This window comes from Ursus maritimus, unplaced genomic scaffold, assembly GCF_017311325.1.
Source record: "Ursus maritimus isolate PB19 unplaced genomic scaffold, ASM1731132v1 scaffold_19, whole genome shotgun sequence".
Classification (NCBI taxonomy): domain Eukaryota; kingdom Metazoa; phylum Chordata; class Mammalia; order Carnivora; family Ursidae; genus Ursus; species Ursus maritimus.
The window spans coordinates 43,862,352-43,887,437 of NW_024424341.1; the positions used below are offsets into that span (position 1 = coordinate 43,862,352).

A 25,086-nucleotide genomic window follows, 5' to 3' on the forward strand; every position below is an offset into this window, starting at 1 on the left:
CTGAGGTTCAATAAGTGTAAGTGTTGGTGGAAGGCATTTCTGTATTTGTTGCACCCATAGTCTTTCATATGAATTTTCAAAGGAGTAATATTAATAATAATAAAACAAATTTAGTGGCTTAAAACAATCATTTTATTATATCTCATGATCTTATGGGTCAGGAATTTGGGCAGAGGCTCAGTTGGTAGATTCGTCTGTTTTATATGGCATCAACTGAAGTCTGTCTGGCATTCAGTTGCTGGCTGGTCTGAAGGATCCAACACTATTTTACTCAAATGTCTGGTGTCTTGGTAGGCATGTTTGGAAGACTGGGCTAAAAAGGGTGCTCTTCCTTTCTGTGTAGTCTTAGGGCTTCTCCATGTGGTCTCTTCAGCAGACCAGCCCAGACATTTTAACATAATTTAGGGCCTAAGCTTAAGAGAGCATTTCAAGAGATGAAGTAAAATCTACCAGTAAAGCCTGGATCCAGAAACTGACACAGCAGTACTTTTACTAGTCAAAGCAGTCACAGTGTGCCCAGCCTCAAGGGGAAGGGTTGTAGATTCCAGCTCTTGACGGTGGGGGAGAAATGTCAAAGAATTTACAGCAATCTTTATTCTGCCACAGTATTATATTACCATTTTATAAATGAAAAAATAATAGCACAGAGCAGTTAAACATCTTATCAACATAATACAAATAGGAAAGGGACAGGAAAGAGATGATAAGTGTCTCCCACATGTTACATTGACAGAATTAATTTTTAGAATAAATGTGAAGTTTATCAGGTTTAAGTGCTGGTGGAATACATTAAATTAACATATTCTTTTAATGATATAAAACCTCTCATGCCAAGTCAGTTGCCTGTATGAAGGAAGCAAAAGGGATTAATTACTACATTCATAGAGTGTTCTACAACACAGGATTGAAAAACTATCTTATATTTTCACATTATGAATTTTCAGATGATGGGTAAGGTGTGAATGTTGTCTAAAGGCCTTCTTACATTCCTTACATTCATAGGGTTTCTCACCAGAATGAATCCTCAGATGCTGAATAAGGGATGAATTAAGCCTAAAAGCCTTCCTACATTCCTTACATTCAAAAGGTTTTTCACCAGTATGAATACTCTGATGTAGAGTAAGTTTTTGGCGCAATCTAAAGGCCTTCCCACATTCCTTACATTTATAGGGCTTCTCACCAATATGAATACTCTGATGTTGTGTAAGTTGTGAGAGTAACCTAAAGGCCTTCCCGCATTCCTTGCAGTCATAGGGTTTAACGCCAATATGGATACTTTGGTGTGAAATAAGTTGTGAATAACGACTAAAGGCCTTCCAACATTCCTTACATTCGTAAGGTTTCTCACCAGTGTGAATTCTGTGATGAAGAATAAGATGATAGCCACGACTAAAGGTCTTCCCACATTCCTTACATTCATAGGGTTTCTCACCAGTATGAATTCTCTGATGGAGTGTTAGTTGTTGTCTTACTCTAAATGCCTTCCCACATTCCTTACATTCATAGGGTTTCTCACCAGTATGAAGTTTGTGATGTACTCTAAGGCCAGAGCCACACAAAAAGGCCTTCCCACATTCTTTACATTCATAGAGTTTGTCGGCAATATTAAGCTTCTGATGTCGAGTAAGATGTGCATACTGTCTAAAGGCCTTTCCACATTCTGTACATACATAAGGTTTCTCACCAGTATGAATCCTCTGATGGAGAGTAAGTTGTCCGCGTACTCTGAAGGCCTTCCCACATTCTTTACATTCATAGGGCTTCTCACCAATATGAATTTTCTGATGTACTCTGAGGTCTGGGCCACATATGAAAGATTCTCCACATTCCTTACATTCATAGAGCTTTTCACCAGAATGAAGTCTCTGATGTCGAGTAAGATGTGCAGTCTGTCTAAAGGCCATGCCGCATTCCTTGCATTCATAAGGTTTTTCACCAGTATGAATTCTGTGATGGAAAGTAAGCTGCTGGCGTACTCTAAAGGTTTTCCCACATTCTTTACATTCATAGGGTTTCTCCACAAAATGAATTCTCTGATGTGGAGTTACAGATGTGCGTTTTTGGTAGGAGGACACTTTTTGAGATGCAGTCTTTATTTGACTGAAATATTCCTCCTGTCCTTCAAATTTTCTTTTGGACTCCCAATCACTTTTTAAAATTAGGCCCTTAAGGCCATGTTTTTTAATTCTTTCCATTATCTTCCACTGGGGTGAGTTTATTTCATAAATGTCATTTTCCAAAGAGAACTTCTTGGTCTCATACCTGGTCTCTAAGTCTAAAAGAAAGTAAGAGAGCAAATATATGGTTTCCTTTTTATAAAAGAAGTAAAATTTCTACAGTAGAAATAAGACAACTAAAGTAAAACTCAATGAAATTCTAAAAGTCAGTTATACAATTTGAAAAAAAAAAAAACATAAGGTAACACCAGGAAAAATGAAAGTTCATGTTAAGAAAGTGAGATTGGTGATTAGTAAATATTTTAAGGCACTGGGTCTCAAATTGAGATGCAGAGTGGAATAAAAGGGAAATTGTTATAAATATTGATGTTTATTTATTTTTTAAAGATCTATGTGAGAGAGAGCGCACACACACACACACACACACACACACACACGCTCAAGCAGGGGAAGAGGGAGAGAGAGAATCCCAAGCAGACTCCCCTCTGAGCACAGAGCTTGACCAGGGGCTTGATCCCATGACTCCAAGATCATGACCTGAACTGAAACCAAGAGTTGGACTCTTGACTGACTGAGCCACCTACGTGCCCCTAAATACTGAGGTTTAAATACCACCTAAACTACATGGATCAGATTCTACAGTCCTGGCCAGTCCCATATTTAATATTCTTCACACAATTCTGATGGAGATGAAAGGTTAAGAATTCATACTTAAGGGGCGCCTCGGTGGCACAGCGGTTAAGCGTCTGCCTTCGGCTCAGGGCGTGATCCCGGCATTATGGGATCGAGCCCCACATCAGGCTCCTCCGCTATGAGCCTGCTTCTTCCTCTCCCACTTCCCCTGCTTGTGTTCCCTCTCTCGCTGGCTGTCTCTATCTCTGTCAAATAAATAAATAAAATCTTTAAAAAAAAAAAAAAGAATTCATACTTAACTTTTTTTTCCCAATAATTTCTCTTTATTCTTAGACTAAACTAAAACTTGCTGTGGTTAAAAGGCCTTTGCTTACCTATAACACATCATCTCAGTCTGCTCTATCCCCTCAGATCTTCTGCTTGGGTTCTTTGCACTGCTGGCTACTTCTCATCCTGAGGTCTTAGGTTAAAAGTCACTTCCTTTAAGGCTGACTCTGCTGTCAGTATCTAAACCTATGTTCTTATATATGTATTACATATCAACATATGTGTGTGTTGAAATTATATATTTATAAATGTTTCCAATTGTTGCTCTCCTTTCCTTACCCCTAGACCTCTTCAATGGCAGAAACAATCTCTACTTTACTCTCCATTAAATAATACATGCAGGGGTGCCTGGGTGGCTCAGTGGGTTAAGGGTTAAGCATCTGCCTTTGGATTAGGTCTTGCCTGGGATGGAGCCCCATGTTGGGCTCCCTGCTCAGTGAGGAGTCTGCTTCTCCTTCTCCCTCTGCCCCTCCCCCTGCTTGTGCTCTCTCTCTCTCTCAATAAAATCTTTTTAAGAAAAATAATACATGCATAGCACAAAATGAGTTTCACTCATTTAATTTCCACGGTTATATACTTATTCTGAATATATTTCTGTCTCGAATCTCTCACATATTACAACAATGATTAAATATTCCCTTTATTCATCCAAGCTAGTCCAGCTAAATATATAAATGGAAAATGGTGGTTATATACTCTTATATATCCTGTCATTGCTTAAACCCCTTATCTATCTTCATATAACTATGAGCTACTTTTTCTTTGTCTCCACATCACAATAAAAGTACTAAGGAGTTCTATTCGTTAATCTCTCTTTAAGAGAATTCTATTACTCATCCATTTTATACCGCTCAACTGGTTTTGTTCCCTCATCTTGCTCAGGTCTCTTTTCCATTCCTTAAGAGGCAAGGCCATTCCTATATTTCCTAGAAATGTGTGCCAGTGATTTTCCATATAGCAAAACATGTTTATACTTTACTGAAGTTCTTATGAAATTTTCAGCAAAAAAAAAGATGCGATATATAAGGAACTCACTAATAGGGTCAAAGGGTCTTGCAGTCACTTGAGTGTGAAGAATTTGCTAACAAAGGTCATGCTGGATTTAGAGAGAAGATGGTAAACCAGTAGGAGAAATAGCCAGAGAAACATTTAAGTGCTGAATGAGTTATGTTTGAGAGAGAAAAAGGAGGATGTTTTCAATTATTATATGGCCTGTATAAAAAGGTTGAAATAATATAGACATCTTCTAATAAAGCTGGAAATAATAAAATTTTAAAAATCCAAAAGTAAATCCACTTGAAATTATAGAAGAGTATATTAAATAACTTTTAGATCAATAGGGAAATAAATTCCAAAGCAGTATTTTTGTTTTTTAGAAAACAGAAGTAATAATAATTTTAAAATCCACGTTAAATTAGTATCTACAAAATATAAGCATAGTCCTCAGAAGAAAGTTTAAAAACTTAAATATTTACAGCAATAAACACGAGAGAAAAAATTAACTAAAAACCAAAGAAATCAAAAAAAGAATAAAGTAAACTAAAGCAAAGCAGAAGAAATTAATCAATATAAATGCAGAATTAGTCAGAAAACAGAAAAAAAGAATACATAAAACAAAAACATTCTTTTAAAAAAAATCAGTAAAACAGATAAAGCATTAGTTAATATAAGGAAAACAGCAAGAAAGCACACAAATAAGAAATGGCAAAGTGAAAATAACCATGAATACAGAGGACAGCTGAAAAAAAGATTACTTTGCCAAAAAATTTTAAAACATAGCTAAAATGAATAATTTTCTAGGAAAATATAATTTACCAAAACTGGCCACAGAAGAGATACAATGTTTAAACATTCATTTCCATAGAGGAAATACAGAATGTGGTCAGGCTTACCATCTCCTTCTCCTAGGAAAGAAGCTTTAAAGAACAGGCCATCCAAATTCTATTTAGACTGAGAACTAAGAAAAAGGAGGACCTCCAAACTATTTTCATAGAGTAATATTGTACTAAATAAAGATCACTCATAAAAAGAAAACTATATACCAATTTTCTGAAAACTGATATAAAAATTCGAAACATCTAATAAAATAGCACATTGAAAGACCCAGTGTTGTTTATTCAAAGAATTTTAGAGTGATCCAATATGGAGAAATCTATTAAAATAAATCAACATTTTTTAAAAGATTTTTTAAAGAATTTATTTATTTATTTATTTGAGAAAGAGCAAGAGAGAGAGAGCACAGGCAGGGGAGGAGCCTCAAAGGGAGAGGGCAAAGCAGACCCCCAGCTGAGCAGGGAGCCAGATGCAGGGCTTGATCCCAGGATCCCAAGACAACCCAAGCTGAAGGCAGACGCTTAACTGACTGAGCCACCCAGACGCCCCTATTTATTTATTTTAGGGAGAGAGAGAGAGCCTGGAGAGGGGCAGAGGGAGAGGGAGAGAAGAAGATTCCCTGCTGAGCGGGATGGGAAGCCGGGCTTGATGTCAAGACCCTGAGACCATGACCTGAGCCTTCTTTTTACTCCTCAAACATGCAAAGCTAACTTCCTCCTTAGGTCTCTTCTATTGGCTCAGAGGGCTCTTGCCCTAGAGAATCACATGGCTTGAGCCTTCATATCTCTCCTCAAATATCACCTCCTCAAAAAGACTTCCCTCATTTGTATGCATGTTATACTTCACTAAAAATTACTTAAAGGAAGAAAGAAACAAAGGAAGAAAGAAAATGAAAGAAAAAAATGATCTTGTTTAAGATGTCTAACTTTGAGTCAACAGTTGCCATTTTGGCTAAATATTTCCTGATTAAACTGATATTATCTTATTCATTTGGAACCTCTGCATTTCATTGTTTTTTCAGCATTAAGAGTGGTAAAAGTTGGGGAGGAGTTAAGATGGCGGAGGAGTAGGGGACCCCTTTTTCAGCCGGTCCCGAGTGGAGCTGGATAGGTACCAGACCAGCTTAAACAACCACGGAATCAGCCTGAGACGCAGGAAGATACATGTGGATCTCTACAAATGAACATCTCCAGCGCTGAGTATTGAGGTACGAAGCGGGGAGCCGTGAAACCGCGCACAGATATCGGAAGATAAACGGAAGGGGGAGGGAGCCGCCGCATTCGGGCACCGGGAAGCGGTACCACCTGCACGGGGGGAGCGGGCGGACTCCCAGACGGCACCCGCCAAACAGCAGACTGAGACCCTGAGCGGGGAGCGCGCGCCACCAGGCTTCTCACGGAACTCCGGAATCCCGGTGTGCTCACCGGAAATAGACTGAGACCCGGAGATCCGGGAGCGCACAGGGGCTGCTGGCGGCTGGCAGCTGACGGCATTAGAAAAAAAAGGGCAGAGACACGCCGGCCCTGGAAGTGAGGGCTGGGATGCCGGGTGTGGTGAGCACATCCTGGGACGCTGCAGGGTTGAGCAGCACCAACAGTAAGGGAGTTAAAGTGGCCAGAACACCAGTGGAGAACGGGCCTCAATCCCTCTGTTCTGTGACAGAGGCTGAAATTCAGCTGCTGCTGCTCTGACTCTCAGAAGAGGCACAGCAAACCGCCAGGGAAAGCCGCCAGAGAACAAAAGCCTGGAAATACCGGCTCACAGCGTGCCCATCCCCACCCCCCTCGCAGAGGACACAGAGATTCTACCCAAACAGGGTTGCCTGACTATCGGCGCGGCAGGCCCCTCCCCCAGAACACAGAAGGCAGGCTGAAAAGTCAAGAAGCCCACAATCCGGGGCGCCTGGGTGGCGCAGTCATTGAGCGCCTATCTTCGGCTTAGGTCGTGATCCCGGCGTTCAGGAAAGGAGTCCCTCATTGGGCTTCTCCGCTGGGAGCCTGCTTCTTCCTTTCCCACTCCCCTGCTTGTGTTCCCTCTTTCGCTGGTTGCCTCTCTGCCACATATAAATAAATAAAATCTTTAAAGAAGAAGCCCACATCCCCAAGATCCCTATAAAACAAGTGGCATGGCCTGGGACCCAGTCAATAATTTGGGCTCTGGACAACCCCGCAACCTCTCCTCATCAGAATGACAAGAGGGAGAAGCCCCCCCCCGCCCCAGCAAAGAAAAGACAGTGAGTCTGTGGCCTCTGCCACAGAAATAATGGATATCGATGTAACCAAATTATCAGAAATGGAATTCAGAGTAACAATGGTCAAAATGATGAGTAGAATTGAAAAAAGTATTAACGAAAAGGTTACTGAGAATATAGAATCCCTAAGGACAGAAATGAGAGCGAATCTGACAGAAATTAAAAATTCTATGAGCCAAATGCAGGCAAAACTAGAGGCTCTGACGGCCAGGGTCACAGAAGCAGAGGAACGGGTTAGTGAATTGGAGGATGGGTTAATAGAGGAAAAAATGAAGATAGAAGCTGCTCTTTAAAAAATCCACACCCACGAATGTAGGTTAGAGGAGATTACTGACTCAATGAAACGATCCAATGTTAGAATCATCGGCATCCCCGAGGGGGTGGAGAAAAACAGAGGTCTAGAAGAGATATTTGAACAAATTGTAGCTGAAAACTTCCCTAATCTAGCGAGGGAAACAAACATTCGTGTCCAAGAGGCAGAGAGGACCCCTCCCAAGCTCAACCACGACAAACCTACGCCACGTCACGTCATAGTGCAATTCGCAAATATTAGATCCAAGGATACAGTATTGAAAGCGGCCAGGGCAAAGAAATTTCTCACGTACCAAGGCAAAGGCATCAGAATTACGTCAGACCTGTCTACACAGACCTGGAATGAGAGAAAGGGTTGGGGGAGCATATTTAAAGCTCTTTCAGAGAAAAACATGCAGCCAAGGATCCTTTATCCAGCAAGGCTGTCATTCAGAATTGATGGAGAAATAAAGACATTTCAGAATCGCCAGTCACTAACCAATTTTGTAACCACGAAACCAGCCCTACAGGAGATATTACGGGGGGTTCTATAAAAGTAAAAAGGCCCCAAGAGTGATACAGAACAGAAAGTCACAGCCAATACAAACAAAGACTTTACTGGCAACATGGCAACATTAAAATCATATCTCTCAGTAATCAGTCTTAATGTAAATGGTTTGAACCATCCCATAAAACGCCACAGGGTTGCAGATTGGATAAAAAGAAATGACCCATCCATTTGCTGTCTACAAGAGACTCATTTCGAACCCAAAGATGCATTCAGACTGAGAGTAAGGGGATGGAGTACCATCTTTCACGCAAATGGACCTCAAAAGAAAGCTGGGGTAGCAATTCTCATATCAGATAAATTGGATTTTAAACTACAGACTATAGTTAGAGATGCAGAAGGGCACTATATTATTCTTAAGGGAAGTATTCAACAAGTGGATATGACAATTATAAATATATATGCCCCCAACAGGGGAGCAGCAAGATACACAAGCCAACTCTTAACCAGAATAAAGAGACATATAAATAAAAATACATTAATAGTAGGGGACCTCAACACTCCACTCTCAGAAATAGACAGAACACCCTGGCAAAAACTAAGCAAAGAATCAAAGGCTTTGAATGCCATACTCGACGAGTTGGACCTCATAGATATATATAGAACACTACACCCCAGAACCAAAGAATACTCATTCTATTCTAATGCCCATGGAACATTCTCAAGAATAGACCATGTTCTGGGACACAAAACAGGTCTCAACCGATACCAAAAGATTGAAATTATCCCCTGCATATTCTCAGACCACAACGCTCTGAAATTGGAACTCAACCACAAGGAAAAATTTGGAAGAAACTCAAACACTTGGAGACTAAGAACCATCCTGCTCAGGAATGACTCGATAAACCAGGAAATCAAAAATCAAATTAAACAATTTATGGAGACCAATGAGAATGAAAATACAACAGTCCAAAACCTATGGGATACTGCAAAGGCAGTCCTAAGGGGGAAATACATAGCCATCCAAGCCTCACTCAAAAGAATAGAAAAATCTAAAATGCAGTTTTTATATTCTCACCTCAAGAAGCTGGAACAGCAACAGAGGGACAGGCCTAATCCACGCACGAGGAAGCAGTTGACCAAAATTAGAGCTGAAATCAATCAAGCAGAAACCAGAAGTACAGTAGAGCAGATCAACAGGACTAGAAGCTGGTTCTTTGAGAGAATCAATAAAATTGACAGACCACTGGCAAGACTTATCCAAAAGAAAAGAGAAAGGACCCAGATTATTAAAATTATGAATGAAAAAGGAGAGGTCACGACGAACACCATTGAAATTGGAAGGATTATTAGAAATTTTTATCAACAGCTATATGCCAATAAACTAAGCAATCTGGAAGAGATGGAATCCTTCCTGGAAACCTATAAACTACCAAGATTGAAACCGGAAGAAATTGATTCCTTAAACAGGCCAATTAATTATGAAGAAATTGAGTCAGTGATAAACAACCTTCCAAATAACAAAACTCCAGGCCCGGACGGTTTTCCTGGGGAATTCTACCAAACATTCAAAGAAGAAATAATACCTATTCTCCTAAAGCTATTTCAAAAAATAGAAACAGAAGGAAAGCTACCAAACTCATTCTATGAGGCCAATATTACCTTGATCCCCAAACCAGGCAAAGACCCCCTCAAAAAGGAGAATTACAGACCGATTTCCCTAATGAATATGGACGCCAAAATCCTCAACAAGATACTTGCTAATAGAATCCAACAGTACATTAAAAGGATTATCCATCACGATCAAGTGGGATTCATACCTGGGATGCAAGCGTGGTTCAATATTCGCAAATCTATCAGTGTGATACATCATATCAACAAGAAAAGACTCAGGAACCATATGATCCTCTCAATCGATGCCGAAAAAGCATTTGACAAAATACAGCATCCTTTCCTGATTAAAACCCTTCAGAGTGTAGGAATAGAGGGTACATTTCTCAATCTCATAAAAGCCATCTATGAAAAGCCTACTGCAAATATTATTCTCAATGGGGAAAAGCTGGAAGCCTTTCCCTTAAGATCAGGAACACGACAAGGATGCCCACTCTCACCACTATTATTCAACATAGTACTAGAAGTCCTTGCAACAGCAATCAGACGACAAAAAAGGATCAAAGGTATCCAAATTGGCAAAGAAGAAGTCAAAATGTCTCTCTCTTCGCAGATGACATGATACTCTATATGGAAAACCCAAAAGAAGCCACTCCCAAACTATTAGAAGTTATAGAGCAATTCAGTAACGTGGCGGGATACAAAATCAATGCTCAGAAATCAGTTGCATTTCTATACACGAATAACAAGACCAAAGAAAGAGAAATTAGGGAATCCATCCCATTTACAATAGCACCAAAAACCATACGTTACCTTGGAATTAACTTAACCAGAGACGTAAAGGACCTATATTCTAGAAACTATAAATCACTCTTGAAAGACATTGAGGAAGACACAAAAAGATGGAAAGATATTCCATGCTCATGGATCGGAAGAATCAACATAGTTAAAATGTCCATGCTACCCAGAGCAATCTACACTTTCAAATGCTATCCCGATCGAAATACCGAGGACGTTTTTCAAAGAACTGGAACAAATAATCCTTAAATTTGTATGGAAACAGAAAAGGCCCCGAATCTCCAAGGAACTGTTGAAAAGGAAAAGCAAAGATGGGGGCATCACAATGCTGGATTTCGAGCTGTACTACAAAGCTGTGATCACAAAGACAGCATGGTACTGGCACAAAAACAGACACACAGACCAGTGGAACAGAATAGAGAACCCAGAAATGGACCCTCGGCTCTTTGGGCAACTAATCTTTGATAAAGCAGGAAAAAACATCCGGTGGAAAAAGACAGTCTCTTCAATAAATGGTGCTGGGAAAATCGGATAGCTACATGCAAAAGAATGAAACTTGACCACTCTCTCACACCATACACACAAATAAACTCCGAATGGATGAAAGACCTCGATATGAGACAGGAATCCATCAAAATTCTAGAGGAGAACATAGGCAGCAACCTCTACGACATCGGCCAAAGCAACCTTTTTCATGACACATCCCCAAAGGCAAGAGAAACAAAAGATAAAATGAACTTGTGGGGCTTCATCAAGATAAAAAGCTTCTGCACAGCCAAGGAAACAGTCAAAAAAACTAAGAGGCAGCCCACAGAATGGGAGAAAATATTTGCAAATGACACTACAGATAAAGGACTGGTATCCAAGATCTACAAAGAACTTCTCAAACTCAATACACGAGAAACAAATAAACACATCAAAAAATGGGCAGAAGATATGAACAGACACTTTTACAATGAAGACATACAAATGGCTAACAGACACATGAAAAAATGTTCAAAATCATTAGCCATCAGGGAAATTCAAATCAAAACCACACTGAGATACCACCTCACGCCAGTTAGAATGGCAAAAATAGACAAGGCCAGAGACAATTGTTGGAGAGAATGTGGAGAAAGGGGATCCCTCCTATATTGTTGGTGGGAATGCAAGTTGGTACAGCCACTCTGGAAAACACTGTGGAGGTCCCTTAAAAAGTTAAAAATTGAGCTACCCTATGATCCAGCCATTGCGCTACTGGGTTTTTACCCCAAAGATACAGACGTAGTAAAGAGAAGGGCCATATGCACCCCAATGTTCATAGCAGCAATGTCCACAATAGCTAAATCGTGGAAGGAGCCGAGATGCCCTTCAACAGATGACTGGATTAAGAAGTTGTGGTCCATATATACAATGGAATATTACTCAGCTATCAGAAAGAATGAATTCTCAACATTTGCTGCAAATGGACGGCACTGGAGGAGATAATGCTTAGTGAAATAAGTCAAGCAGAGAAAGATAACTATCATATGATTTCTCTCATCTATGGAACATAAGAACTAGGATGATCAGTAGGGGAAAAAAGTGATAAAGAAAGGGGGGGTAATCAGAAGCTGGAATGAAGCATGAGAGACTATGGACTATGAGAAACAAACTGAGGGCCTCAGAGGGGAGGGGGGTGGGGGAATGGGATAGACCAGTGATGGGTAGTAAGGAGGGCACGTATTGCATGGTGCACTGGGTGTTATACGCAACTGATGAATCATCGAGCCTTACATCGGAAACCGGGGATGTACTGTATGGTGACTAACATAATATAATAAAAAATCTTTAAAAAAGAAAAAAAAAAAAAGAAGTAGGCATAACCCCCCCCTCCCAAAAAGAGTAGTAAATGTCATTTAATTACCTAAATGTAAAAAAGAAAGTAAGTTAGGATTGGGACAAAAAGTGTGTTTTTCCTTCCTGTGGTAGAAAGTGAGTCAGAAGATATAACATTATAGACAGTGTGGGCACTGAAATGGCCCTGTTAGAAAACAAGAACTATTAGCCTAAAATGAGTCTCCTCAGCCAGACCTGTATGTACAGAGAGCAAAATACAAAATGACAACATATGTCTCTATATAGAGAATTTTGAGGAATTATTTTTTTAAGTAGGCTTTATGCTCAGCATGGAGCCCAGCGTGGAGCTTAAACTCACAATCCTGAGATCCAGACCTGAGTGAGAATCAAGAGTCAGAAGCGTAACTGACTGAGCCACCCAGGTGCCCCTAGGATCTTTTTTTAGGAAGATGTTCAAAGAGAGATGAAAATAGCACAGAGGTAGAAGCTAAACCAAGGGATCATTCTCCCTATAGTTTATTACAGTCATGTTTCTTTCTGATATGAAAAAAAAATATATATATATATATATATATACACACGTGGAAAAAAGCAAAGAATGATATTCTGTGATCTAAGGATCTATTTTCTAGAGTAATTCACATGAAACTTTGCTGATAAAACATGTATTATACAATGTCAAGCATATTTTTCTTTATAGTCTTTTATTTCCCAAAAAAAGGTTTTTCAGACCATACCTAAAATAGCCTTTCATCCCACACCATTTTCTCTTCCCTTATTTTACTTCATAGAACTCAATTACCTGAAATTATATTTTCTATTTTTTTTATAATTACTATGTGTCTCTTATTACAAGGTAAATTCCATGGGGACAGAGACTTCATTGGTTTTGTTTACCACTATATTGATAGGCCAGATCAGAGATAGGTAGATAAGTCAGTCAGTCAATATATTTATGTACTATTTATAAATCCAAAAGAAAGCAGCTAAATCAAAAAAGATATATAGAATGGTTGTTGATAAGGAAAGAGAGCACCTCTCCACCCATGCCCCCTTCAAAGGGGAGGAAAATTTGAAATAACAACAAGAATGGTAAATGGGATAAAGAAATAGTTTTATTTGTATCCCTAACTAAGACCTTTATTTGCTCCTCAGGTCTTAGACCTTTTCTCATTAGGCCTTGGACCTTTATTTTTAATTTTTTTTTAAGGGCATCTGGGTGGCTCAGTCAGTTAAGGTCATGATCGGGGAGTCCTGGGATTGATCCTCTCCCCTCTTCGAGCTCCCTGCTCAGCAGGGAGTCTCTTTCTCCCTCTGCCCCTCACCCCCCTTGTGCGCACACACACTCTCTCTCTCTCTCTCAAATAAATCAAATCTTTAAAACAAAGATTTTATTTTTAAATAATCTCTATATCCAATGTGGGGCTTGAACTTACAAATCCAAGATCAAGATTTGCACGCTTCACCAGCTGAGCCAGCCAGGTGCCCCAGGCCTTGGACCTTTAAAGAGGACTTTCTCAGCAATATCAGGAGAATGTGCCTCTTCCCTAACTAGTTGGGTGGTTTCCTCTGTGATGACTTCCCCCTGCTCCATTGGCTCTCACTCACCTGGATATTGCCTCCTTCCTTTCCTCACAACTTTCCAGGGCTCTTTTCCTTGCTCCAATAAGGAAATCACATCTGGCTTAGAAATGAAGCATCCTGGTTAGAAGCAAAGAAATGTAAGGTAATATGGAAATAAAAAATAAATTCAAAATTACTTTGATTCAGTCTTGGTTAAATTTTTAATTAACTATAGGTCAGATGGTAATTGATAAAGCCTTTAGAACAAAGAAGGGCAAGATGGTTAAAAAATATTCACATTAAGGTTACATAATAAATAGATTAATTTATATTCATAGAAGTAATCCTTCTTGAGAGGAACAGTGGTTGAGAGCACAGACTGCCTGAGTTCAAATCCTGTGTCTGCCACATCCCAATTGTAAGACGAGTAATAGCACCTATCATACACAATTGTTGTGACAGTTATATTAACATATATCCATATCTAAACATTGCCTAGAATATGTACTCAGCACTATGTATAAAGTTGACCCTTGAACTATGCAAGACCGAACTGCATGGATACACATATATGTGGATTTTTTTTTACATTTTCTCTTTTCTAGCTCACTTTATTGTAGGAATACAGTATAATACATATAACATACAAAATATGTGTTAATCAGCTGTTTATGTTATCAGTAAGCTATTAGTAGTTAAGTTTTGGGGGAGTCAAAAGTTACATGCAGCTTTTTGACTACATAGGGGGTTGTGTCCCTAACCCCTATGTTGTTCAAGGGTTGAATGTATTTTAGCTATTATTTATTGTCATTGTTATTTTGCTGAGAGGAAAACAAAAAGCTTCCAGAGGCAGTTATTGTTATTTCTTAGGATATTCACACAATGTTAAGTGCAAAGTTTTTGGATTTTTAACTTTCAATCATAAAAGCAGGTAAAAGTGAGTAAGTTTATTAACAAAAGGAATGAGTTCTCTTGAATTATAAATAATTCCTGTTGATCCAACTTATCACTGCAAATATTATGTGTTCTTTTGATAGACGAAAAACCGATATCCAGGGTCTAGCTATTTTCCTTACATGTATACCAACGAATAAAACACCTATAGCAATTCTGAGTTCACACACCAAGTGAAACCTGATTTCTTTGACACAAGTAAGGCCATATTCAAATCCAGCCCTTTTTCATCATTAAGGAAGGCCTGAAGCCCACCTAAGGATGAGGAAGATGAATATGCTTAACTGAAGGTATTCACTTCCAAAGAAAGAAAGCTCAAACCATTTACTGAGAACAGGGAGCAGAAATTTGTTTCTTGAAAGATATTCCTGAAATTTCCAAAAAAAAAAGCAGATATTACGGCAAACAGGTCTAAGTTACTAGAGGCAGATAACCTTACCCAGTGAGACCAAGTTGCTGTAATTCTCCAACATTACATCTCTGTACAAGTCCCTCTGTTCCAAGTCCAGATATTCCCACTCCTCCTGAGAGAAGACTATGGACACATCATTGAACATTACTGATCCCTGCAATGACAAACCATATAATACATTTGAAATTAAAGAAAATTTGTTTTTAAGATGGAAGAGATACTGCAGGAAATGGACCCTATGGAAAACAAAAAGGCTTAGATGAGAAGCCTTTAAGATAGTGAGTTAGGAAATGAGTGTGCCTGAAGCAGCATGCCTATGTGCTCTTGAAGAATCCTGTTGCTACAGGTGCAGCCTCTTGAATACTCTGGCATATCTTGATCATCCAAACATGTCTGGGAAAGAAAAAAATCAGTTTTCCAATTAAATAAAATATTGTAGATAAGCCTCTGCCTGTTATATGTCTTCTCATAAATTCTTAAGAAATGTGAGTTCTTCCACCCTTTCCCCTTAAAGAACAGATTTTTAAAAAGTTTTCTTACAATATTTGTTAGAAAAGGATCTGAATACAGTTAAAGGAGTTCTTCCAAATTCATCATTGAATCAGATCATATTGTAAGCATTTTTCCATTTATGACAGATTCTTTAATGAACTTTAAAAAAATTGTATAATAGTCTATGTGAGGGATATATATGACTTAATCATTCTTCCATTTTGGTCTATACACAATATTTAAGGTACTCCTCAGTTCTGAAAGTCCACAACTACTTATATATCTGCATGATCTTCCTACTTGTTATCATTTTCCATCCTTCACTGTATGCATGTCTTGTTCCTGACTTAGAGGATATGGACGTAGATCCTTGATACTGGTGACCCAGAATCACAAAGTTATCATTCTAGAGCAGCATATCCTGTCCAACTACAAATGGAACCCTGTTCCTAGTGTACAACTCTTAGGGATTCCCAGAGATCCTTGATCTCTCTGCATGCAAGACTCAACATCTCTGCCCAGTCCTAAAAGTGTTAAAAAACATGAGATTTCACCATATATTGAGGCTGAGGCGAACCAACAGCAAATCTTATCTTACATACTTGGAAAACTCAAATCCAGAAACAACCAGTTTCCCCATGAGTAGCGAAATGGGCCCATCCTCTTTCATCAACTCACAAGAGATGGCCAAACATCTCCCTCGAGTGATTTCACTTCGCCATTACAGCTCTTAGCAGAAGACTGAGCACATATAGGAGATGCTGAACAATTTTTTTCAATGAGTACATGAATAATGACTGGGGGAAAGAGGACTCATAGGATAGGTGTTGTACTCAATAGCATCATCCCTCACTGGATTTGGAGGACTTGGAGAAGATTCCTAGGCTCTGACAGGTAGGAAGTTTCAGGATAAAAAAAAATGTTCATAGGACATTAACATGAAAGTATTTTCAGAAGGAGAAAGAAACAGTAACTTACATGGGCCATGGTTTAGAAATTCAAGAACTGGTCAGTCCTCCTTGGGTATAGTTGTCTGGAGAAGCAGAGTTCACAGAGGCCAGAGCTAGGGAGAGGAAAAGGAGGTCATGAGATCAGACAGGCCTCAGAACTCCCAAAATGGCTGGAGTCCATATGTTCTTTCCCCTCCCTTGACCTTCCCAACACACACACACACACACACACTGAAGGAGATTTGAGGGAGTCTGGACAAATCACATCCCTCCTCAGAAATTCCAGGGCTAGGGGCTCCTGGCTGGCTCAGTCAGTAGAGTGTGCAACTCTTGATCTCTGGTTTTAAGTTTGAGCCCCACATTATATGCACAGATTACTTAAAAAAATAAAGTCTTAGAAAATAAAAAATAAATTCCAGGACTGCTAAAGGGCCACATCATCTAAACAAGAATATCTTTCAAAGCCTCATAGACGTGCTTGGATTCATCAGATACAAAGAGAGAAATTCATTAGAACCAACCCTGGCAGTCACTAACCACTGTCAAACTGCTGCACTGGCAGCCCTGCTGGCCTGCCAGCCTGCAGCCAGGACAATAACTTCCAGAATCTTCTGGGCTCATCACTCTTTTCAGTCTGAATCAACCGCACTGCTTTCCTGCATATCTTATTTGCCTTTCTTTCTTTCTTTCTTTCTTTCTTTCTTTCCTTTCTTTTTTTTTAGATTTTATTTATTTATTTGACAGAGAGAGAGACAGCCGGTGAGAGAGGGAACACAGGCAGGGGGAGTGGGAGAGGAAGAAGCAGGCTCCCAGCGGAGGAGCCTGATGCGGGGCTCGATCCCAGAACTCCGGGATCACGCCCTGAGCCGAAGGCAGACGCTTAACGACTGAGCCACCCAGGCGCGCCTGCCATTCTTTCTTATAACCTAGGCTGAAAAGATGTGGATACATGCTTTCAACAGGTAGACAACACATATCTATTTATCAAAGACTCTCATAGGATGGGTATTTTATATACATTAAGTGGATCTTCAGGATTGCTATGTAGTATAATAATTATCTATGTGATAGATAATTAGAATATTCACACTAAAAGAAGTAAAACCACTTGCAGAAATTCAGTTAAGTGGCAAAGCTAAATTTGTAATCCTTATTTTTCTAACCAAAGTCAGCTCTCAATCAACTCTAATTCTTGTTTCTGTTACCCAGAATCTCTTGTTCCATGAGCATGCATGACTCATTAAAAAAGCAGAAATAACACATGAAACCCCCAAAGACATTAAATCTCGCTTTAAGAGTACTGATACCCATATTAACAAGTTTGTAAGGAAACAAATATTCTAACCTGCAGACTGTGTAAATTTAAAAGTATGTCCAAACAGCATTTGAACCATGCACATCTTCTGACTCAGAAATTCTGCTGTGGGGATTAATTCTACTCTGAATATGCGCACAAGATATAAGAGTGTGCTGACAGACATTAATCATAATGGAAAAAAAGCTGGAAAGAACCTAAATATCCTGCAGTAGGAAACAGATTAAATAAATTATAAAGTACAAGTGAAAAAGCTTGTCACTTAAAAAATGATCATATAGATCTTTAATTGGAAAGATGGAAATATGTTTACTACATGTTGCTGAATGGAGAATGTAGGTAATAACAGTTGTGAGACCTGTGATACTGTTACAGCAGGGCAAAAAGACCTATATGTGTATATATATACACATATATATATACACACATATATATTTTGTATGCGCCTAGTAATCACTAAATGCTAAGCTTTTAAAAATATATAAGGACATACAAAATATTCAAGATATGTAGTCTTCAGAAAAATAAAATGAACATTATGAATACATTTGTAAAGTATTCATATATATCAACAAAAATAGGAACTAAGAGGCATCAACAGAAAAAAATCTGCAAAGATTGTTCATTTCCCCATCGTGGTCTTAATTTTCTTCTTTTTGCTTATATTTACTTTATAACTTTATGTGCCAATATATACTCTTGAAATATATTTTTAAAACTTTGTAAATAGGAAGCTTTTCTTCAAATAGGTGAAAGAAACTCACTTCTAAAGCAGTCATCTCTTAAGCTTGGACGAAAAAAACTGCTGTATTTTTTTCTCCTAGTTCCCAATATCTGTCCAACTCTATGATTTGTAAGTTTGTTCATGTATGTCAGAGTTTTGCCTAGACAGAATGGTTAAACATCCCCAACTAATGCTTTGTTTCACTGCTGCTGTCTTTCTTAACTTCTTGACTGATACATTTATGTTGCTTCTGAACCAGTCATTTTAGCTATGATGCCCTCCAAAGAGCTGCTGAATCTTCTTGTCCTGTTGGTCTCATTTTGCATCAACATCATGAGAATAAAAACCATAAGGCATAATACTTATTACATAAAATCCATTTACCTACACAGAAATCCTCTAGATTTGGTTATTTTTTGGCACAGCCTGACAGTGTTTGCTATAATTAGATAATGTCTCTTCACAGGAACTCCCAAGATGTGCTATCTGACTTCTTCAGATATTATACTTAGTCTTATTTCTCTAAAGGTTATCTACCTTGATAGATAATAAGCAACTTAAGAATCACAACCATGTCATTTTAGTCACTCTATATTCCCCAAGTACTAGCATGGGATCAGGCATATTATGAATACTTTATAAAATGTCTGATAATTCAACCTAGAAATTCGATTTCTAGGAATTTATCCTTAGAAAATTTTTATAAAAGTACACAAAGAGATATATGCAAGGAAGTTCATCAAAGAATATTTTATAACCAAAAGTCAGCGTACCTAACAGTAAGACAACCAGCTAAATAAACTAGGTTCCACAATATGATAGCATATTGCACAATTATTGACAATGACGGTACTAGTTCATATTAATTCATGAAAGAAAATATCCATGATAAATTGCCAAGTACAGAAGGCAGACTAAAAAGAATATCCACAATGTTGGGAGGTGACTGACTCTCATGTATGAAGAACACAGGCTTTGTTGTCAGGATCCAGGATATGAATCTAAGGTTTGACAGTTATCAACTAGGAGATTTCAGACATGTTAGTTTTCAGTGCCACTGTTTCCTTATAGATAAACTGGAGAATAGCAGTATCTACTTTATAAAGTTGTTATGAAAGTTAAGTAACATAATACATATAAAGCACTTAAAATACCTTATTATAAGCAATGAATAAAATGAAAACATTACATGCCCCATAGTCCATGTACTAAAAAAGTATCTTGAATAAAAAACTTTAATTCTTTGATAAATTATCTTTAATAATTTTTTAATACTAGGATGCCCTTTCTAAAGTTTTTTTTTTTTTAAAGATTTTATTTACCTATTTCTTTTAGAAAGAGAGAGAATGAGAGCAGGGGGAGGAGCAGAGGGGATGGGAGAGAGTAGAGAAAAGAATCTCAAGTAGACTCTGTGCTGAGCATGAGCCCAGTGTGAGGCTGGATCTCATGACACTGAGATGATGACCTGAGCCAAAACCAAGAGTCAGAGCTTAACCAACTGAACCACCCAGGCACCCTCTTCTTATAGTAAACTTTTTTGAGATTTTCAGGACCACTGTTTCTTACATCACTAAATTTTAGAACTAAGTTTGAGAATGTACTTCTTCTTAATAATATTAGCAAAAAAGATTCATAAAAAATCAAAAGTAGAGCAAGTCCCCTTTTGCTCCCCATTCCTAGCAGCTCCAAAGAGACAACATTTGGCATCATAAAACTCAGGAAATTTGATCTAATAAGGTATCATTCTGAACACATTAAAAACATTTGATCAAGTTCTTCTGTGTAACATGTCTGAATATTTATCGTTACTTCCACTTTCTCCCCCCCGTTATTATAAATCTCCACTTAGGAGCAACCTTGAATCACTTAAAAAAAAAAAAAGTCTCTGATTCTGAAAAGATATCTTACTTGATAATTTGTTACCCTAGTAAATGTTTTCATAATCCTAGTCTTTAAAAGTTTTTACAAGTTTTTCAAATTAGAGGGGAACATTGTACTCTTCTTTACTCTGTACAGATAGCAATGTAATAAATCTTCTGACTGTACTGGATTTCTTTTCAAAGTGTTGGAGAGTCTTTATCTCCTTAAATAATCAATCTTTGTGATTCTATTTTACAAAAGAAACAAATGTACACAAGTGCACAGAAAAAAGATTTGGAAAAACAAACATCAAAATAGTTATTCACCAAAACAATCAGCTGCCTTCACTTTCTTCTGTGACTGAACACAATCAACGTAAGCAGCATTCTTAAATTTAATAAGAATATACCATAGCAGACAGAACAGGATTTGGTACACAATAGAGGCTTTATCTCTGCCTTTCTCCACTGCATAACTAATTAAAGTTTCACATTAGATATAATTCTTGCAGAATGTCTTACAAATCCCTGGTTTACTAAAAGGGATTCATACAAAATTAAAATTTTCCTGAGTCATCTTGCTCAAAAATATGACTTTGCTTAAAATTTATCATTTACTTTTTTTTCCTTCTCAGGATTCACATGTTTAATGACATAAAATTGCATCACATAGATGGAGTGTGACTTATTTAATAATTTCCCATTGTTAGACACTAATTTTGTTATCTCAAAGAACATTCTCAGATATTACAGTCTTTGATTCTAGGCCAGTGGATCTAAATCTTTTTAGGATCATGTTTGATAATCTCATTAAATTATGGATTTCCTCCCCAGAAAAATGGCATATTAACAAGTATCTACAACAATTTAAATACAATTTCAAGGGGTTTCTGGTTCTCTGAAAGCCCCAAATGGATTTAAATTACCTCTGAGTAAGAATTTCTGTTGTAGGGGCGCCTGGGTGGCTCAGTCGGTTAACCATCTGCCTTCAGCTCAGGTCATGATCCCAGGATGGAGCTGGCATCTGGCTCCCTGCTCAGCGGGGTGAGAGAGGGAACACAGCAGGGGGAGTGGGAGAGGAAGAAGCAGGCTCCTAGCGGAGGAGCCTGATGTGGGACTCGATCCCGGTACGCCAGGATCACGCCCTGAGCCGAAGGCAGACGCTTTAACGACTGCGCTACCCAGGCGCCCCAGCTTTTTTTTTTTTTAACTCGGAAATGCCCATCACAATTAGCTTGGTATTTCCATTTTTCCTGATCTATTGAAGGTGGATGGGGAATTGCCCCAGATTACATAATAAATAGCTAATGTTTATTAAGTACTTATCAAGTATCAGGAGCTGTTCTAAGATTTTTTTTTAAAAGATTTTTATTTATTTGACAGCGCACAAATAAGGAGAGCAGGAGGCAGAGGAAGCAGGAGAAGCAGGCTCCCCAATGAGCAGGGAGCCCGATCCGCGGCTCGATCCCAGGACTCCGGAATCATGACCCCAGGACTCCGGAATCACGACCCCAGCCGAAGGCAGATGCCTAACTGACTAGCCACCCAGGCGCCCTGTTCTAAGAGATTTACACATTAAAACAAAAACAAAACAAACAAAAAACTCATATAAGCAATGGGAAGTATCTGTCATACGGATATGTGCATATAAGCACTTGATAGGCAACCTAAGTGTTAAGTGGACAGAGCATTTAAGGAAAAGGAAGCAAATCTCCCTATGTCCTAAAAAATAAAAATGCATTTCACATTATAATAGGAAATACCCACTCCCTTGACCTTGACTTTTTAAAATGGGCAAGAGCAATTCATTCCTCCTTCTCAGAGCCCTTTCCTTAGAGTTTGACAAGACTGAGGAAGAAGGGAATCTAAGGACAACAGGCCTTTCTTGGAGCCCAGCCCAGCCTGGCTAAATTAGGGCACACCACGACCCCATCTGTCCCCACCAACCACCCACACATAAACCGAGTAAGAGGGAGAATATTACTGACCCTTCCTAGTATTAAAGAAAGGCCAGGGTCACGGATGTGGGGGACGGGAATCGGACCTCAGAGCAGTTTCTTGGAGGAAACTCCGTGGTTCTGAAACCTGCAGTTGGACCTCTGAGAGCTGTGTGTGTGCTAGTGCCTGCGTTTGCGCGCGCGTCCGACGCTGTAGTGCAGTGGGGTTACTCCCAGGAGCCAGCCTGGGAGGCACATTCAGTTCTAACATTCTTTCCCAAGATGGGATCTGAGGCTTTTTGCTGGGAGTCTTTTCTCTGGCGCTCAGATATCCGACTGGGGGGAGGAGGGTCGGAGGGGGCGCGAGCGGCTGGAGGGCAGAAGATTCAGCCGTGACGCTAGGGTCGGAGTCACACAGTCCAGGCTCCGTACCCAATGCAGTCACACAAACGCCATCACCCATTAGTCCCGACCTCAAAACTGCACATAGTCCTGATGTCACACCCGGGCCCCGTCACGCCCACAGTCACCCAGATACATAACTACACCACCGCCGTTCTCACGCACACTCGGGCCTGAGGTGAGCGGTTCGCAACGCTCTGCGGTGCTGCAGTGCTTCCCTTCCCTCTCCTAATCCCAGCCCGCAACACCTTTCCTACGGATGGCCGGAACCAACGCTGCGAACCAAGACTGCTCACCTGAGGTGCCGCGCCTGCCTCACGGTGTTGCTCCGCGTTAGCGAGAATAGGACGGAACCTGCAAGTCCATACACAGCCCCCGGGGCTTAACGGGCCGCGCGCAGAGGCTGCTGGGAGCTTGCTCTGTCGATACAGAGTGCGCCGGCGCGGCCAGCCCCAGGGAGCCAAGCATCTAACCCGCCCGCTAGCTGAGCGGGGCGGAGGTCTGGGCGGCCTTCAGCGGGGGCGGGGCTCCCAGCCCTTTGTCCCGAGGAGTCCCCGCAGGTCAGGAGCGCCGCGCGGGCGAACGACGGGCGAACTAAAGAGGGATGTGCATTAACGTGACTCTACGTAGGACCTACTTCGGATGGCTCTGTGTGTCTGTCTTTGGAGTGGTTCTGGGTGCGATTTTTGTATTGGGTGTGGCGGGTTTGTGTTTGAGAGGTGCTACTTCGCGGACAGGAATGTGGTTTCTGAAGGAGATTTTGACTGGAATTGTGTGTCAGACTGTGTAGGACCGAGAATGTGGTGGTAGCCTGTGAGATGATGGGTTTGACAGTTTCTGTGAACGCGTCTGTAATTGAACATTTAGGTGGCGCGGTTTTGATAGTTGTTTTTTTTTCCCCCTAGACCTTCGCTACAGACCGTGGATAGGAGTCACTCAGTTTGCGCTGCTTTTGTGGCGAGAGTGTGTGTTTCTGGTGTGTGTGACGAGGTAGGTTGATTGGATGTGACCAGGATACTCACTCTCCTCAGTCCTGAAATAGAGAGATGAATGTTGCATCTTCAAGGAGCATCACCTTTACTGAAGGATTTGGTGGGAAAAAAAACCCAAAAAAACCCCAAAAAACACCACCCTGATTTTTCTGGAGAATTAGGTATTTACATTTAATCACAAGTTTATTATGGAGAAGAATGTAAATAAGCATAACTTTTAAAATAAGATTTCAAAGGAAATTCCTGTCAAGGAGTAATTTATATGCTGCTTCTCCAGATTAGTAGAGTACGCTGTTCCTTTTAGTGTTAAGGGGACTTTGTTGGGAAGATTTAATAAGACCTAGGCTAAGAAAAAACTTTTTTAAAAAAAAAAGATTTTATTTATTTATTTGAGAGAGAGAGAAGGAGCAGGGGGGTGGGCAGAGGGAAAGGGAGAAGCAGACTCCTTCCTGAGCAGGGAGCCTGATGTGGGACTGGATCTGAGGAACTTGAGATCATGACCTGAGCTGAAGGCAAGCCTTAACTAACTGAGCCACGCAAGCGCCCAAGAAAATAGATCTTTACAGAAAAGAGAAGCGGTATGGCTAGAGCAGACAACCCAGGACTAAGGAGCCAAATATCTTGGGTTCTGGATCAAACACTCTTCTTTGTTAAAGGAGGGCAAGAAACTTGCTTAAGACCCAAAGTATCAGTTCATGCTGACATTACTAACTCAAATTTAATGTTACAAGGTTTTATTCTTACCTTTAATATTTTGTTTTTTTCTCTAATAATTTTTCTCTAGAAATCCTGGTTCCTAGTAATATTAGCACATTTATATATTTGCAGTAGCCTAGAATGGCCATTAAGTAGTTTAAAGTGGTAATGCCAATATTATTACTAACAATAAAGCTAGTACATAAAATTTTAGATTGTAGTTATTCAAAAGCAGGGGTTGGCAAACTACAGCCTGCAGGCCAAATCTGGCCTGCCACCTGTTGCATAGCCAGTGAGTAAAGAATAATATCTATCTTTTTAAGTGGTTTTAAAAAATCAAAATAAGAGTAATATTTTGTGAGGTATGAAAACCATGCATTTCAAATTTCAGCGTCCATAAATAAAGTTTTACTGGACCATAGCCATGTTCATGTATGCATTGTCTATGGCTGCTTTTGAGCTACAAGGGCAGAATTGAGTACTTATGCAGACTGAATGGCCTGCAGAGTCTATAATACAATCAATTCTCATTATTCACAGTCC

At 39.6% G+C, this 25,086-nt stretch overlaps 1 protein-coding gene across 1 annotated transcript; it reads right to left on the bottom strand.

The window, feature by feature from the left end:
* Positions 1-113: 113 nt before the first annotated feature.
* On the bottom strand, positions 114-23,276 carry ZFP82 (ZFP82 zinc finger protein). Its single transcript, XM_040632817.1, has 5 exons — positions 23,152-23,276; positions 16,647-16,731; positions 15,204-15,330; positions 13,856-13,948; positions 114-2,275 (listed from the first exon to the last, which is right to left on the bottom strand). Exons 2-5 carry the CDS (start codon positions 16,653-16,655, stop codon positions 918-920), a joined length of 1,587 nt encoding a protein of 528 aa, XP_040488751.1. The 5' UTR covers positions 16,656-16,731; positions 23,152-23,276; the 3' UTR covers positions 114-917.
* Between the last annotated feature and the right edge of the window lie 1,810 nt (positions 23,277-25,086).